At 42.3% G+C, this 18973-nt stretch overlaps 1 protein-coding gene across 4 annotated transcripts in view; it reads right to left on the reverse strand.

Moving 5' to 3' along the window:
• Cdh13 (cadherin 13) overlaps positions 1-18973 on the reverse strand; it is a 1135782-nt gene that overhangs the window by 974049 nt on the left and 142760 nt on the right. For all 4 annotated transcript variants that reach the window (XM_074055575.1, XM_074055576.1, XM_074055574.1 and 1 more), the window contains one exon: positions 13897-14040. In XM_074055575.1, coding sequence (XP_073911676.1) covers positions 13897-14040 — 144 coding nt within the window. The remainder of the gene's footprint in view (positions 1-13896; positions 14041-18973) is intronic.

The raw sequence follows: 18973 nt of genomic DNA on the forward strand, positions 1-18973 counted from the left end.
TTTTCCTGAGGGATGCATACAATCACTCCATCCCAGGTGCTTGGGAGATGGTGATGGAGACAATTATGGCTGAAGGCCAGTCTGGGCGAAAATTGAGCAAGACTCCATCTCAACAAAACAAGGCCAGTATGGTGGCACACACCTATGATTCCAGCTATGATGGAGACATGGGTAGAAGAATCGCTGTCACTGGCCCCAGACAAAAGTGAGACCCTACTTGAAAAAAGCAACAAACGGCTGGAGGTGTGGCTTAAGAGGTATAGGGCTTTCTTAGCAAGCACGAGGTCCTAAGATCAAACTCCCCTACCATCAACGTGCGTGCGCACGTGTATATGTGTGTGTGTGTGTTCCTGGTCTACAAAGCCAAACACAATCAGGAACCCTATTATCTCTCAGGAGCCATGCCCTACCAATCTCTCTCCCTTGTTCAATCAGCCCTCACTGATTTCCTCACTATTCCTCAAACAGGCCAATCCTGCTTTGAAGCTAGGAAGCTCTCCCCAAATACTCACAGAGCTCTCTCCCTCAAATAATTCAGGTTTCTACCCAAACACAGTTTATGGAAAAGGCTTCCCTCACCAACTAGTTTAGAACCTTACCCACACATACATAAATGCACATACACATGCATGACTGCTCACACCCCACATATACATGCATGCCACACATACCCACATTGTTCCTTACCTGGTCTTATTTTTCTTTTTAGCATCTGATATAGTACATATTTGACTATTCATATTGAACTCTTTCTTTTAAATTAAGTTGCACAAGAGCAAAAGTGTTGCTTTTGTCATTGTTTTTTATTCAGTGCTTGAGTAGTGCCTGGCACACAGAAAGAATTTAATACATATTTGATGAACAAATGAATAAAAAGGTTATTATTATTAAGTGCAATGGGTCATACACAAAGGGTTTGGCTAATTATAATGTTTTGAGGAAGACCTCATGGAGAAGGGAACAGTTAGGCAGAATTTCAAAGGATAAATAGACACTGAGCGAGTGAACAAAACACTTATCAATTCTTCCCAGATCTAAAACTCCCTGGGTGAATGGAGAAAATTGAATTTGTGGAGCTGAAAGCTCTTTCACCTCATGGAAGTAACCAAAGGGCTTCTTATCTTGGGCCATGTCTATTGCTCAGATATTTGCTGGTTGACAACTCCGTTTTCTCCAGTTCACCTAGGACTGTCTGTCAGTGCCACGCAAGGCAGAAAGAAGGACTAGGTGTGATTAGGGCAAATATCCAGCTGAAAGGGAAGCAAGGACTTTTTTAGTAAGGGTGGGGGGGGTGGGTTTTGTATAATGGTAAAACCCAGTTTAGTCAAGCTGCATTTGGGGAATGCAGAATCTGTCATTTCTCACTGACGAGTCCCCATCAGGTGTGCGGAGGGTACAATTTTAGTCAGTTCCCATGAGGTTCCCATAGTCTAGTGACCCTAGTCACCAGGGTCTGAGTCTGGTTAGGAGGGAGTTACAGGGGTAAATTCTTATCTTTCCAGGAAATGGAGAGTAAACGAGCCAGTTGGATCTTTGTTAGACTGGGGAAATGAATATGGTAATTGGACAACCTATAGAATAGGAGGCTACATTTATATTGATTACATTAAAGACCTAATTTCCCATGCCTCCTTATTTTTTTGGTAATGCTCTCACACTGACTCCTATGCCTTGCTTTCACCAGTGGGATTGGAGGCATGATGAAGCACTTGAGCAATCTGTTTCTCTCTCAAATCTGAGCTATGATTATGAGAATGTACCCAGGATGTGAGAAACATGTGGGGAAAAGTTGCTATCTCCCAACAAAGATCATCCTGGGCCAATTAATTTCAAGCAGCTCAGCCCAGATCATCTGAGCCTGACCAAGAACCACTCAGTCACCAGTGACGCATGAGAAATGGTAAATGGTTGTTTGATCCACTCCATTTGCAACACAAAATTAGAAGCTGCTATTGCTAAAAAGCACTGGCTCTTTACTTGGACCTGTGTGTGACCAAAGGGTAGCTAAAAACAGGAGAAAGCTTGGCACATCTGTCTTCATTTTGCATCCATCTCCTTTGTCTTAAAATTTTATGTAAGATTCCTTTTCAACTCTGCCCATAGGCGTGTTAATCTTGTAAGAAGTAACGACTGGTGACACATGGTTGGTTACCTAAATAATCTCATTCCCCTTCAAAATTTAAGGCATTAAGATAGGAGTGTGTAGGAACTTTGGCTTTTCCACATCCTGTTCCAGACCCCTAGGGCGATGTGTGAAAGTCTCCAGTCATTGTCCTAAACATGTAGTCACCTTGGATTCCAGCAACAGCACAGCCTTGCAGACAGACCACCCCATAATGAGAACTAACTGCAAGAGAGATTACTCTGTGATGGGAACTGAGGCTTTCCCCCACAAGCAGAAACAATCATCTCAGGCAAACTGGATTGTCCCCTCAAGCAATGACAGCAAGAGCCACATCAAAGATCAGGACTGAGGTAATGATCAAACCACAGTTTGACCAAGATTAATTATCTAGGCATTCTTCTTTCCCCCTCACACTTCTGGCATTTAATTATCTAGGCATTCTTCTTTCCCCCTCACACTTCTGGCATTTTCCCACATAATCTGAGTGTTCCCGTCAGTATCCCTGAAGATAAGCTGAGATGCTTGGTATCCTCCGTCTTCCCAATGTGTCCATATAAATTAAATACTTTTCCTGCCTCTCCACCATGACTTTTCATTTGATTTCTGGAGCAAGTAGCTAGACCTAATTTGTTGGGACCCCCCACTCAGCCTATGGCCTGGGACTCTGATAACACAGGTGAGTGGAGAATGCTGTGTCTTAGGGTCCATGGCTAGGATGGCCATTACTGAATCCAATGGACACAGTTCTAAGATTGCTGTGGGTAGAACGCACTGGATGCCTGGGTAGAGCTGCCTGAGTTACTTAGGTAGCTCTGCTCCTGAAGTGTGGACTTAGACCTATGGAAAAAATAAGCCTGGGCTGATGCTGATGACCCAGGGAGGGCTCAGGAGAAAAGAGAACAAGAAGCTCTCTCTATGCCTCAGGAAGTGTTTCCTTGGCAATCAAGATCTTGATGCTCCATGATCCATCTTTCCTTGAAGACTCAGAAGCTCCCCAGAGGAGACCTTGGAGAAGAAACGCTGGCAGACAGACAAGCACAATGGCAATGGTTCCTGGTAAAGTTGTGTTGGTTTGATGGACACGTATATACTCCTCAGACAGCAGAGATTTCTCGCTGGGATTTACCCTCTTCTTGGAGTACAATCAGCTGGACGTGATTTTTCTTTCCAAATGTAAAACATTGTTTCCAAACAAAGGAAGTGAGATGTTTTCTACAGCTGCTCCACATCCATTATGCATTTTGCAGATGCATTGTTCCTGAGGTTTTTATGATGCAAAAAAATAATTAAGATGAGAGGCACTTCTTGTCTCTAAATCTTTTTTTGTTTAAACATGTTTTGCAAATGGCCAATATCTCCTGTTACTTAGGTTAGCATCCAGAAAATGTTAGCACTTGATTATAAAATCAGCAGCTAATGTGCTTAACGACTTTCCATTATACCCAACAATAGCTGCAGTGTGCTTTAAAAATGCATTTTCATCCATATTGCCATGACCTATCCATCAGAGCCTTGGACAGCCATGTTCTGACCATTTACTAATAATCGCCCTGGTTAACCTGGAGGCCCCTGGTGTGGTGTGCCCACAAAGGGAAGGAAGTCCCTGCAGGAGGAAAGACCATTCTTGGCTCACAACTCAGCATTGTCTTTCAAGGACTTAGAATCCATGTGTTTACTTTCAATAAGTTGCTGGTCTCCCCAGGAACCTTGAATCTTCATGGGGAGGACCATAGAGACAAGGGCCAAGATTGGTAGCCAATGAGGAGGAATGGGAGGCCCGAGTGTTGAGGAGTTGCCTGGAGGAAGAAGGCAGTGGGCTGAATTTTGCTCCCCCCAGCACACCTACCCAGCCAAATTAACATGTTGAAGTCCTAACCTAACCCCCCTGTCCCTCATAATTTGTCTTTACTTGGAGTTAGAGACTTGGCAGAGGTAAATCAGTTAAAAAGAACTCCGTAAGGTGAGTCCAAATCCAATATGACTGGTGTCCTTATAAGAAGAGGCCACTGGACGTAGACATATACAGAGGAACAACCATGTGAGGACACAGGTTGAAGATGGCCAAGTACAAACCAAGGAGTGAGGTCACAGAAATCAACACTGCCCCTCCATTGATCTTGAACTTCCAACCTTCAGAACTGTAAGACAATAAATGTCTATTGTTTAAGCCACCTAGTCTGTGGTACCATGAGAATCAGCTAAATTGGGTCTTGTCTGTCAAAGAGCTAGCTCAGTCAGTAGAGCATGAGACTCTTAATCTCAGGGACCTGGGTTTGATTCCCTCCTCCCCCCAGTATCACACTATGGAATATGTCTGTCTTTGTGTGGATATTACCTATTTCCCTAGTCGTCTATGTGCTCGGTGGCATGTCACCTGGCTGTAAAGTTTCTGTCTTTAAGCAGAGAATTTTTTGTTATCAGATGTCCTAAAACTCAAACTGCCAGTTTTAGAGTAATTATTGTCCAAAGGAATCTCTGCTTCAAGGTCCCAGTAGTGCAAGGTTAACCTTGGAGTAACCCTGGTACTGTTGACATTTGCCATAAGATGTTGTCTTGAGTGTTACAGGATCATTTCTTATTTCAATCCACCCTCCAATTGTAACACCCCAAAATGTCTCCAAACATTACCCAACAATTGAGAGATGACTTCTCAAACATCTAGACTTAACTTCAAGTATTGCCTCTTGAAGTTTTTGCAGTCACAAAATATATTAAAAAGGAAAAAAAAAAACCCCACAGCTGAGTAACAGAGGAGGTAACTTGCTGCAGGAAGTGAGCAGTCCAGGGATTTAAGCTGCCCTAGGCCCATGCTGGCTTCAAGAACAGCTAAATAATTTGTGGATCCCACTGCAAAATAAAAGTTAGGAATTTCAAGACAGCAAACCAAGCACCGTGTGACTAAATAGGTGACACATCCATGAACCTGGCCCTGAGGCTGATGAATGGATGTATACTCACCTCTACTGGTTGGAAAGATCTGCCATAAAGACTCCCTTCTGTTATATCTCCCAGTAATGTTAGGCTCACTGGTATAAGCTCGACAAACTGCACATTGAAAGAACAACTATCTTCAAACTGTTCTGTTTTGTTCAATTTGTTGTTCAATAAATTTCCTACCAAAAAGGTAAAGGACTTGACCCCCTTTTAAAAGCTCCAGTTGGTACCAAAGGACTGAAGAAAGATACAAAGATGCATGAGGCACTCACTCTTAGTGAAGCCATTTGGCACAATGACGGAAGAGCCAATGTGAGTGAACTGAGAATTGAATTAGTTGACACGTTGTGATAAAAGTTTCCCACGTACATTCTTCTGGAATAGAAGACATTTTCATGGAGAATTAGAGCTACTGGCGTGAGTAGAGCCTCAATCACCCTCTTCCTACCATGCTTCAACCTAGAATAGAAGAGGTGGAACTGGGAGTTAACCTAACAGGCAACCAAAATGATGATGTAGAACTCCAGATGTCCCTGGAAGAGCTAGCAGGGAGGATAGGACTGCAGGAAGCATCGCTCACAAGAGGCCAGCTGCTTTTTGGGCCCAGACAGAATAAGCCTACAGTGGGCAGGAGTCATGCAGTCCACTAGATGAAAGAAAATTATGAATGGTTGGTGAACAGGAGAAACAAAGACTGTCCAAATAGTGATAGGAAATAGCTGAAGTTCAGGCAAAAGCAGCAAGCCTTATCTATTCTCATATTTCTAACTAGAGCTAGAGGGTCACTTGCTTCCTTCATTTCTGCGACAAATGTCTACATTTCCTAGGGCTGCCAGGACAATAACAAAAGCCTGTGTTGCTTAAAATAATAGAAATTTATTCTCATATAGAGCTCAAGACAGAAGTATGAAATCACGGGGTCAGGAGGACCATCCTTGTCCTTGCCTCTTCCACCTTTTGGTGGCACTAAGCATTCCCTACCTTGTGGCAGCAGCAATTCCAATATCTGCCTCTATCTTCACATGTCTGTCTCTTCTGTGTCTTCTCTCCTACTAGGGACACTTGTCACTGGATGCAGGACCCACCTGGGCAATCTAGGATGATCTTATGTCAAAACCTTTCACTTAATTACATCTGTAAAGACTTTATCTAAATAAGATAAATAAGATAAATAAGTACAGATCTTAGGATATGAACCTAACTTTCAGAGGCCTCTGTTTAAATGCAACACAGTAAACAAAAATTAATGTCGTGAGCTTTGGGGGGAAATCCATAATTTTAAGGAAGATATCCAGAAGGTCAGACTATGTATAATGTTGAGCGAGATTTGGTGCCCCTGATTGCCTATTTTTAAGAGCGTCTTCTAGCTCATTCCCTATGAGAGAATAGGACTGCAGTGTTCCTGGGCCCCTTTGTGTCCCCTTGCTCACTTATTCTAAAGGAAGATCACAATCCAATTTGTCAGTGGAGGTGAGGGAAAGTTTGACATCCCAAGGATGGAAAAGCAGCTGGCATAACACAATTGCTTCCCAAATGATGGGTCACTGTGTAACTGGAGGTCCTCTTCTAAATGGGACCTTGTCTGGAGCACTTGCTAGAGACCTAGCATCACTGCAGATGGTTCTGAAGTCTGTATTTATGGCTTGTCTGTAAAGACACTGACTTTGGGCTCAGGTCTAAGCTGTATTCTTCAGCACAGTTCATCCAAGACCCTGAATATGAAGTGCCTGGGTACCTGCCTACCCCTTTAATGTATCTGCTGTTTCCCTTTACAATCACTAGTTCTTAATGCCCATTTCCAATTACATAAGAATCCACAAGGGCAGGAGAGGAAGGAGGAGTGGAACCCTGGAATCTCCAAAGGGTCACTTTTCTATGTTCTTTACTTTATGCATCCCAGACCTGTCCTAGCAAAGTGGGGCCAGTAGCATGGACTACTCTTAGCTAGTATTGTGAGATGTATTGTTTGATAGAGAAGACCAACATTTATGGGTGTGGCCTTGCAAACTAAAACACAGAAAGTAGTAACACATATAATTCAAGAGGTGAATTTTGTCATAAAAGTTCTTTACTTCAGAGCAAAAAATCAACACTAAATCTTCAATATTTATACAGCCATATGTTGACTGTAAAGCATCAAGTATTCCCTAGAGTGAAAAAATAAAGAATTATCATTATAGTAATGAAAAACAAGAAGCTACCTAAATGCTTATCAATAGAGCACACTTGGATGAATTCCATGCTCTGGGGTAGCAGCAGATATCCACTAAGGGAAAAAAGTCATCTTCTGTGAAAACAGAAGTTGCAGAATAACATGTAGCATAAGAGCCCATTATTGTTATAAGAAAGAAGCCACCTATTTCCATATGTTCATATAAACGGAATGCCAGGAGGGGACAGACTACAAAGACTCATATGGAACTGACCGCAGGGTCACCCCTGGGAAGGTCAGATGGCCTGGAGGGAGAGAGGCAGTTTCACGTGTGAGGAATTGTTTTTCTTTATAATGATTAGATTGGATTCTCTTACCACTTGAATCATTTAAACAATCATATAAATTATTTTATCTTTTAAAAAGAGCATTCACTGGATATGTTTAGAGGCTATACAGGGACAGTTAGGTTTTATCAAAATTTGTAGAAACAGAAAATCTTTTTTTGTTGTTTTTGGCAATACTGAGGTTTTGAACTCAGGGTCTCACACTTGCTAGGCAGGCATCCTATCACCTGAGCTACTCCATCAGCCCTTTTTCTGTTGGATATTTTTTGAGAGAGGTCCCCACGAACCATTTTCCTAGGCTGGCATAGAACCACAATCCTCCTGATCTCTGCCTCCCACATAGCTAGAATTATAGGCATGAGTCACTGGCACCAGGCTGACACAGAAAATTTAATCTGTATATCTAGGTATCTATATCCATATATATTTGTATAAATTGAATTATATATAAGTTTATTGACAATCTAATTTCATTTTACAGATTACACTAAGCAAACTTTAAACTATTTTTTTCCTTCCAAATGAATTCCAGTTCATGTAAAAAGAGCAATCCCTACTTCCCTTCCTTTGGACTATCCAGGGCTTACCCGTGACCCCCACCTGAATTCCAGCTCTGTGCGTTGGGAGGTCTCCTTCCTGAGGCTGCTCTAGGTTGGAGAAGGTGTTAGCTTGAAAGAAAAGGCTGTGTGGTTTTGGGCTTGGGAGTCAGATTGACCTAGTTTAGGACTTTGGCCTGCAAATTTCTAATTAAACGACGAGCAGAATAATGTGATCTCCCCTGTAAAGTGAGGGGTAAAAATCAGCACTTCGGAAAGGAGAAGGAAGGAGGAATTATAGCGTAAACATCCAGCTGAACTAGGTCTTGCCTAGGATGTAAGAATGAATGTTGACCCTTAATACCCACTGTCTTTGGGGGATCAAAAGTCCGTCTTGGCCTTTTATGGATGAGAGGCTCTGTACTTTGAGTTGACAAAAGGTGACAGAGAGTAGCAGGAATGGTTTCCCCACTGCCTTTATGCCCATGTGTCCTTGACCAGTACCAGAAGTTTCTTCTGTTTTGTTTTGTTTGGTGGTACAGGGTTTGAACTCAGGGCTGCATGCTCGCTAGGCAGGCACTCCCACTTGAGCCACTGCACCAGCTTTCAGTACAAGAAGTGTCTAAGACCAAGGTAGACACACACCCTTTTTCAGCTCATCTTTACCATTCCAAGGCTTTTGTATCACTGCAATTGCCCTATGAGCCAACAAATTTGATTCTTTAGCCCAATTAACCAAGGGGGCATGACCCACTGCATCAAATAAGCCTCTAGAATTCCTTAAAGGAAAATGTCAGCCTTCGATTCCACCCGCATTTGACAGGTTTAGAATTGTGATTGTGAAGAATTGTGATTCTTCTTAGGTGAGGCTCCACCATCTTTCTTTTTGTTTTCTTTCCCACCATCGCTAATCTCTTCAATGGCTGGTCACCTTCTTTAGTACTCATCATTTTGGAATGATGGGGGCAGCTCACAATTTCCCTGGGTGAATCATATGCTAAAATTAGCCAGCCACTCTCCTCTTACAAAATCCACTCCTACCCCACCCTCTCATCTCGTTTGCTCATTTGCTGCAGGTTCCTGCCAGCACCCCCTTTGCCACAGCCAACTTCCTGTGCATCCAGCAGACCATGACAGAATCACAAAGTGCCAGACCGACTTTGCTACACTCACACTAGTAAAAGTTAGAGACTGAAAGGGCAGGTGGATATTGCCCAGGCTTGTTGTGAGCATTCAATTACATGATGTACGTAACGTCCCCAAGATAGAGCCTGGCACTTATCTCTTCCTCCCCCTCCCTTTCCTCCTTTCTCCCTTCCTCCTTCTATCTCCTTCTTCATCTCTTCCTCTTCCATCTTCTCTTTTTTCTCTTTCCTCTCTTTCTATTTCTTTTCCTTCTTCATCTGCTCCAGCAATTCCTCTTTCTCTTACATATTAAAACATTAACAGCAGCCATCATTGTTTTTGAAAGTTTACTCAGTGTTGAGGGTTCACCCACAACATTGCATTTAATTCTTTAAATTACTTAACAAGGTAAGGCTCCAGTACTCAGTATTGAGCACCCTGGCTGCAGCCAAGTCAATAATTAAATTAAGACAGCGGATGTTGGGCCCACGTACATGAATTTGAATCACCAGTTGACACATTGGCTGTTGTGCTCTGAGAAAATCACTTCTTCTCTGGATGCTTCACTGATAAAGTGCTAAAATATATATAGTTGTTAGAATGTTGGGCTACTGAGAAGTTTAAAGTGTCAGGGATAGAGTCTCTCCTGTCATTACCTCTCTCTAGGTCCTCTTCAATTGGTCCTAATTCTGTAAACCAGCACTATTTGAAGGAATAATAGACAATTAGAAATTTCAGGTGCATGCCACACTTTTTCTAGGGTCACATTAAAAGGGGTAAAAGAAGTAAGTGAGATTAACTGTGATAATAAATGTTATTTAGTCCAATACATTTGAAATATTATTTCAAAATAGCAAGATGTAATAAATACAGAAAATTATTAATGAAATATTTTATTGTTTTACAAAATATCAATTATATTGTGTTTATATCCTAATATAATCATTGATGAAATGTCTATTTTCAATTAATGAAATACTTTAATACTAAGTGTTTGTAATCATGTGGGAACTTTACTGTTCCAGTACATCTTGGGTCACATTGGCCATGATTTACCAGCTCAGTAGCCACATGTGCATGTTGGATAGAGTGCTGGACAGGGCAGCAATAGGCAAAGAAGATGGCCCGATAGAACAGTGAGGGTAAGCAATCTAAGCCAGCTTACTCAGGTCACAAGTGGTGCCATCAGGATTCATATCATCTCTGTCTAGCTCCAAAGCTTGACATGATTTTGTGATCATCACATAGTCAGTTTGATAGCTTTACTTCTTCCAGGCCTCCATGCAGAATGATCACCGTGTGTGATAAGGGTCTGCAGACCCTCCCCTTTGAACCTGACAGGTTGTACCCCATCTCTTTAACCAGCCTTTGTCATTACTAACATGCACATGTCTTTAGGTGTGGGGAGCCACCTCTCTCTCTTGTCCTGTAAAAAAAAAAATATAAGGCATACATACAGTTTAGCCCCACCTCCCTCTCTCTTCCTAGCCAGAGGAGAATTCTTTCCAGAAGCTGGTGTGTCCTTTCTCCTCTAGACCAGATTCGTGTCAGGCTTGGCATGTCTGGGATGTCCTCAGGGAGTGCAATGACTAATCAGTGCTAGTCTCTGGGGACAGCACCACTTGCTTATTCACTACAGTAAAGTACACATAAGCCTTGGTAATCTCTTCAAATCTCTTTGAATTGCTTGGCTCAAATCCACACTTCTCCATCCCACCCCTCAAGTTCCCTTATCCTTGGGCCATTTGAAAAGAGTGTGGGACTGAACTGACCTTCAGAAGAGCAGTCCTGGGTTTCCCTTTACCCTCTGAGTGACCCTCAGAAGAGGCTTCTGGGAGCATTGGGTTGTTCTGTAAGGTGAGAGTTTCCTGTCCCCTGTGCTAATGATTCTCAAGAGGTGGTTGGAGCTCAAATTGCCCCCATCCTCAGCAAACACACAGCATTTTGAATTTTGCCAGAGATAAATCTATTCAGTGTAGACACTAATTATTTCCTGTGTTCTGATCATACTCTCTTTTATTACCATTGTGACCAGTGTCTGCTTGGTGGACATCCAGGATAGTATAGCCTGTGTCTCTTGGGTGAAAACAGAATTAACTTCTACCACATCAGAACTAGGGAGCCTGGTGACCCAGAAGCATGTATCCCAAACCTCTAAGCTAACCATCCATATTAAAGAGAAATAAAAAACCCCACAACACTATAAACAATTTTGGTTTCCCTATCAGTGACAGTGAGAGTAGATGATGGTGTGGCATTTCTTTGAATGCTCTTATTAGCATGGCAAGACATTGACAATTCTATTTAAGTTCCTTTGAGTTATATATGTGTAAATGCCCACCCTCAGTATTGTGTTTAATCCATAAAAGTGCCCTGAAATATAGACTTTACATAAATCTATAAAATGCCCATGTCTGGGAAGTATAGATCTGATATTGCCTAATGACATAAGACCTAGAAACCCTTCAAAACTCACAAGAAATACACAGGTGAATAATATTTTGATGGGGCAGCAGGGGAAGAGATCTACTTAGATATGCCACTTCTTGGATTTGTTCTTATTTCCTTTTCTGAATTGGGTGGACCATGACACCATCACTGAAATAGCAGCCAACAATGATTGCCCTGGGCATGGTGCAAAGAGCCTTCAGTGGTTACCGGCTTTAATTCTCATGGTAACACCATCAGAAGGGAAAAGCAAACCAATTGGAATCAAGGGAAGGCAGCTGATCAAAAGTTGTAGAGCTAGAAACTGGTGTGGCTGGGATTCAAACTCAGGGCCATCTGATTCCAGAGCTTGGGTTCAGAACCACTTGTTATGACATATTGTGTAGCTATTTGGAAGTGAACAGAACATTACACATGTGAAAAGTACAGATAATATCATGGATTGTATTTTTCTCTTTTACTAGGATGGTTAGCTCAGGTGTTTGGGAAAAAGGACTTGGGGATTCCAAAATCTCCACTTCTGATAAGGTAGAAGTAACAAAATTGTTCATCCAGTACTTAGATTGTACCATCCTGTGCACCCACCTAACTAACATTAGCCACATGATATAATGGACTGAGTGTGACTGTCTCAGGGCAAATCCAACTCAACCACTTGCCAGGCTACTCAGAGCACACAGTCCTTTGCAGAAGACAAGAAATTGTTTCAAGTTTCTCCAATATATCCCTTTGTGTAGCCTGCACTCAGTAGGAATAGTGCACAAGGAGTTTCTAAGTACTTATTTCATCACTGACTTTTCCACATTGCATTCCTGTGAAGGGAATTGTTACAAATAAGTACACCTAAACTATGAAATTCAAATGGATCTTTTTCTCTGGTTATTTTAGAGATGGAGGTCTCATGAACTATTTGTTTGGTCTGGTCTCAAACTGAGATCCTCTCAATCTCAGCCTCCCAAGTAGCCATGAGCCACTGGTATCTGACTTCAAATGGATCTTCAATTTGTCAGAAGTTCTTACACCTGCTTTCATCATTTCTCCACAACCCACTTCTCCAACTGGAATAGTAACCACTGCAAAAAACAAAGTGAACAGATTTAAAGTACCATCCTAGGGAAGTTACAACTTCACTTGGCTGCAAAAAGGGAGCGAAAGTGAACTCAACCAACATAGCAAGCCACGCTGCACGCTTCTCCAATTTAGGAAATCGCTCAGCCAGTTCTGGGCATGACTTGAGTCCTACATTGTAACACAAGAAAATAGACTTGGCTTCTGCCACCCTGGAACAAATCTTGGCCTGCTGTTGGTCCAAAGTGAGAGAGCCGCATATTCTCATCTGCACAACCTTTATGGGTATCTATCTATGATTTGGTTTAGGTCCAGGCACAATCTTGAATTAAAGGTTGAAACTGATGACTCAGAGCTTAGCCAGAAATGCAGGCGAGAAAATGGAGCTGTGGAGTAGAAGGGAAATGTGTGTGAGGGTGAGGAGGAGAAATGAAAAGCCAGATGCTCAGACCTACATCCCACCTTGTCTACCCCAGGAGCTCCCATTAAGCTGTGGCACTGTGGGCAGCAGAGGGCACTATGAATACATTCTGAAGTCAACAGCACACTCAAAGACACATGGATTTAGAATACGCTTCTGGGTAACATCTGGGTGGAGGAAGGTCATGGGATTATAGTTACCTTGTTTACACTCTCTTGCTCTAAAATTCAAATATTAACAATACTCTAAAGAAAGGCTACAGAGTGAAACTGACACTCGCATGAACTTCAAGTTTTTAGAATCTAAAGAACACACACAAAGACATCCATATGTCCCCAGCGTGATTATAATCATCCAATTCCATGATGCTAAATGCTTTGTATGCATTCTTATTTAATCCTTATCTCTACGTGAATAGGTACTGTCACCATGTCTACTTTATATGTGAGGAAGCTAATGCCCCAGAGAGGTCAAGCAATTTGCCCCAAGCTACCAATGAAGAAGTGTCAGAGCTGGGATCTGGGCCAACTTTGGACTCCAAACCTATGTTTGCAACCACACTACTGTACCTCGCTGCACTCACTTTTTCCATAATGAGAGAAGGAAACATCAACTTCCTAGCCACCATGAGAATGTGAGGTGTAGTGACTTCGGTGTTACACCCATGTCTCCAAAGTGTGCATAGTTAGGGTGCTTAAGCTGTGCTATAGCTTGTCTCCCTCTGTCAGCCAGCTCCTTACCTTGCTCTTATCCACAGTTAGAAAGTGGATGGTTCTGTCAAGGTCAAACAGCCTCCATGTGACAAAAATCTGCCAGTGGCCAGAGGGTTTCAACTTCAAAGCCAATCTCAAGAGCTGCTCAGTTAGGGTTCTGATATCACCAGTCTGAAAGACCAAGGCACATCGTATTAAGAAACTCCACGGAACTTATCAGCAGGAGACTGGTCTCATTGAACTGAAAGAAGAGTTGAGGGAAGGACAGAAACAGGGACACCCCCATAAGCATGTCTAATTCCTTCACATAGTCGTTGGAGCACTTCACTGCCAACTGCCTCAGGTGTGTCTGTCCTGGCTTGGACCCCATGCTCATCCCTGTGGGAGGAGAGGTGGGATAGTCAGAAAATTTTGGTGGGTGGCCAACAGTGGCTCAGGAATGTAGAAGAGAAATTTACTGAAATAAATCCAGGGGCTCTTTCTAGAAGAGAAGAAGGCTAAATGCCAGGCAAGCTAAATCAATTAAGGCCCATGGTGGATGCTTTCAATTCAGCCTATCTTCTCAAGAAGCCATAAAGTTATGAATCGTTCATCTTTCTGTATCTAGAAGATCCAGCACAAGGTATGGCAATGCCCAATAATTGACGAACATAAACATTATCAACCAATAAGCCAGTGACTCAATGACAGAGTTAGGAAAATCAATAGAACCAACAGGAGGTTGAATTTCTAGAGATACCACTAATTTAGACTTATAATCCTATCACCTCTAAAATTGTCCACTTTGAAATGCCTAGATCCTTCCTGGAGCACTGTCCTGGCTGATGTTGCTCAAGTGTTAACATACACTCTTCTGCTAGGAATAGAGGAGCCATTCATCTTGGAACTCTCAGTGCCCAGTGTGTGTTGCTAGCCTCTCATCCAATTCTTTCCCTAGAGATGACAAATACATGGTATATGTGCCTCTGCCCTCCCCACTCCCCAGGTCCAGGACAGACCTTGCTAATGGATCACGGTACTCTTCCCATTGAGCCCAGATAGTCAGTAACAATCCATCAATCCATCAGACTGAACTTACTATTCCTGACTCAAGACATTTGGAGTCTCTGCTTCAGTATCACAGCCAAAGGATGGCCTGGCTCATGCGTGACCACCTCCATTGATGGAGAAGGCATTCTCATAAAGACAGTGTACTCCATGTTGGGAATTTTGGCTGAAAATCTTTCGTAGGGACACTTTGGGCAACAGAACTGCAGGGACAGCACCTATGCCTGCTATGACTATCCATTTCTATGTCTTTATGAAAATACTCTTGAAGATACAAACAGCAAATTCTGCTGGCCCTTGCATTAGTGTCAGAGATTGATGGAAAAGCAGTTTTGAAGTATGCCCCTTAATTTATAACATAAATGTCCCCCAAAGAAAGTAGGAAACATGCCAGCCCATGCCTTCATTAAATTTTACTTCATGACTTTATTCCTATGCTGCCTAGGAAAGAAATGGATGTCATCCCAGGAGCATCCTTCTGAGATGGGTCATGGGAGGTCCCTTCTCTTTTCTGTCAACGGTCCCTCTCTATCTTCATTCGTCATAAGATGATAACATCAACATGCCATGAGAAAATAAGTAGATTTGATAATAAGATGCTTAGTGACCCAAGGAAAGACCCTGTTGGTAGCAATGTAGTCTCTCATGCCCACATTTTACAATAAACAGCTGCAAATAGGATTTGAGGAGCCAGGTTGAGGTTAGGAAAAAAAAAGGCCCTCCCTCCCTCTTTCTAGGAGGCCTGCGCTGAGGCTTTACCTGCCAGCTAAGCATGAGCAGTGAGCCTGTGCAGAGAGAGAAATCCACACTTGAGGGTGCTCAGTTCAGCCCAGTCTGCTGATGCAGGACGTCCCTCACCCTCTAAGGAACTAATGTGATCGCGCCAATATTATAAACAGAGCAAAGGGGCTACTCAGAAAATAACACGTCGAGTGAATGAATACAAGAATGGCTGAGTGAATGAGAACGTGAGCAAGCTTACAAGGATAATGTGCATAGGGACAAAGAACATGTCTAATGAAGTCATGGTTTTAAGAAACAAGCAGTGTGAATTTTCAGAGCCGGGCAAAGTAGCTGTGGGGAAGAACAGGTGGAAAGGATGAGAAAGCTGCATCACTAAGCTTGATACTGAAGCTCTCTGGGAATCCAGAAATTAAAGCAGAAAGAAGGTCCTCACTGGAGGCAGTGAAGAGCAGAAGGGACAATGTGGAAATTAAATCAATTTTGTGACTGCCGCACCCAGCAACTCCCAGATGGAGGAGAAAGCTAGGACTGTTTCTCCAGGCCTCCCTCCCTTCCTCCCTTCACTCAGGTGTCTGCATACAAATGCAGCTCTGGAGGAGCACCTCTCCTGACTACCTAAAATAGAGCCCACCCCCCACCTTGGCTGGTGATTTCCTTGCACCGTGCTTTTCCTGACATTTGTGTACATATTATCGTCTGTCTCCCTGACTGGGAGCTCCATGGGAGCAGGGTCCTTATTGCCTGCTGCTGAATCCTTAGTACCTAAAGGATGCTGGGAGTGTGGGAGTGTACCTGATGCGTACTTTATCTGAATGCATGAATAATTGAAGAAGAGAAGAATTTACTCCCACCAAATATGGTTGACTCTTTCAGAGCAAGGGTGGTTTAATAGCAGGAAACTTGTGATGAATCATACAATAGGAAAAATTTGAAGGTAAGTGGAAAAGACCAGTAATATGTAAAACCTGGTCATTACGAAGAGTAGAAAAATGGTACATTGAAGAATAAATAACATGACATTAAAACTACCCTACGTCAGCTATCACTAGAATGGTGAAACAGTAATATTTTCCCTAAACTCCAAATTAGATACAAGAATAGAATAACTATTTTCTTTAATTTCTGGAAGCTCTGGTCCACTGAATAAGTTCCAGGTGGAATGAAGTGCTAACTGTGTACAAAGGACATTATTAAAATTTTTTGAAAAGTGAAAAGTCTGGTGATCTTGCTCAAAGTATCCAAGCATCAAAGCAATGAAAAAAGGGAAGGGCTGTAGGTGTGGCTCAAGTGGTAGGGCACCTGCTTTGCAAATGCAATAGGCCTGCGTTCAAACCCCAGTCCTACCAAAAAAAAAAAAAAAAAAAGGCTTTATGTATTGGGTTGGGTTTTTTCCAGATAGGGGCTCACAAACTTGGACTGGAGGAGTGGCTCAAGCCACAAGAGCACCTGTCTAGCAAGTGTGAGGCCCTGAGTTCAAGCCCCACCAAAATAAAAAAAAAGAAGAAGAAGAAGAAGAAAAAAGGGAAAATTCAGATACACTTTTCTCTATAAATATTAAAGCTTTTTTAAAACTTTTTTTTTGTGTGGTGGGGTTTGAACTCAGCCTCGTGCTTGCAAGGCAAGCACTCTATCACTTGAGCCACTCCACCAATCCCTCTTTGCATTGCATATTTTCAAGATAGGGTCTCGCAAACCTATTTGCCCCACCTAGCTTCAAACTGTGATCCTCCTGATCTCTGCCTCCCGAGTAGCTAGGATTACAGGTGTGAGCCACCAGCACCGGGCTATGAATCACAGTTATAATTTTACATCCATTTGAATAATTACTTAGTGCTCTCTTCCTCCGTCTCTAGTCTGTTTGTTGCCAGAGAGCAATAGCCAGAGTCTTCATGTTTGCTGTTGTAACGCAGGGATTGTACACCACAGGAGACACTCAATAAGTATTTATGAGAGAAGCAAGCTTTGGCAGTTTTCTCAGCTTCTAAAATAACAAGACCTAAAGCCCTGTCTAGGCATAGTTTCCAAGGCAAAGAGGTATATTGCATTTACATTCTTGACACAGCCCTGCTACAGGATTGAACAACAGTGAATTTACTTCTTCAGCTTTAATCTTGCATGCTTGTGCTCTTGAACGCTAAGGTGAGATGCTATGTTTATCCCCGCTAAACTTCATCCTGTTAAACTAATCCCATAATTTCAACCTTTTTGAAATTATGAATCAGGATTCATCTCAATCCTGATTTTTGTCAAATTACATGTTTCAAATCCCTCTTAGTTTCGTGTCACTCACAATTAGTGTTCATCTCAATTATTAATGACTGTTACATAATTACAATGATGACTATGACAGGAGCGAGTACAGATCATTTTGAGCCCTTCCTTAATAGGACCAGAACCCAGGACAGTCCATTGCATGATGACTCTTGTCACTGTCACAGCAGCATTCTGAGGTGGGTGTTTTCATCTCAGTCTTTAGATGTGGCAAATCTGTGGTGTGGTGTTCAGTTAATGTGTCTGAGTCTCAGCTTAAATGGAAGGACACAGATTTGAACTCAGACTTCTAGGTTCCTAATCCTCTTTCCTTGACTCTAGTGGTTTTCAAACATTTTTTAGCCACGAAGTCTCATTGTTTCAGCTAACTCTTGCACAGACGCCTGCAAAGTGGCTAAAATCAGAACAGACCCCTGCCACACACAGCCTCAAATTCAGTATCGCTGCAGAACACTGGGCTGATTCTCACAAAAGAAGGCCTAAGCCAGAGGCCTAGATAGCCTCTAGAAACCTCTGTTAGACTGCTAGAGCCATAATTTGTTAACCAGCCACTTGTTCTAAAATACTCCAGAATATTCTAGAACGTTTTAGAGTGTACTAGAAAAGTACACTTTTATTCATGGAAATACTCCATTCTCGGCTGTCTTTAAATGCAATAGTCACTAGGCACATAAGCTACTGAATACTAGAAGTGTTGCTAAGTGTAACTGAAATGCTAAATTTTTAGCTTTATTTAATTTAAAATAATCTACAGTTAAATTAAAATAGCCATCCATGGCTAGTGACCATCTTACTGGATCATGCACTTCTACAAGTTATGAATTGGTTTTCTTGTACCACTCTTTATTCCACACTTCCTTATCATATTCAAAGCACAACAGATTAGGAACAAAAATGTGATCTCAGGCATCAAGAACAGTCTCCAATAGAGTGCACACCAAAGAGCCATTTGCTCCCCTACACCTCCCAGCTTCCCCTGCAGTCATATCGGGGCCATGTGACTAGATCCAGCCAAAAACAACTCTGAGTGGAAACGATACCC

This window comes from Castor canadensis, chromosome 15 (genome assembly GCF_047511655.1).
Source record: "Castor canadensis chromosome 15, mCasCan1.hap1v2, whole genome shotgun sequence".
Lineage (NCBI taxonomy): Eukaryota > Metazoa > Chordata > Mammalia > Rodentia > Castoridae > Castor > Castor canadensis.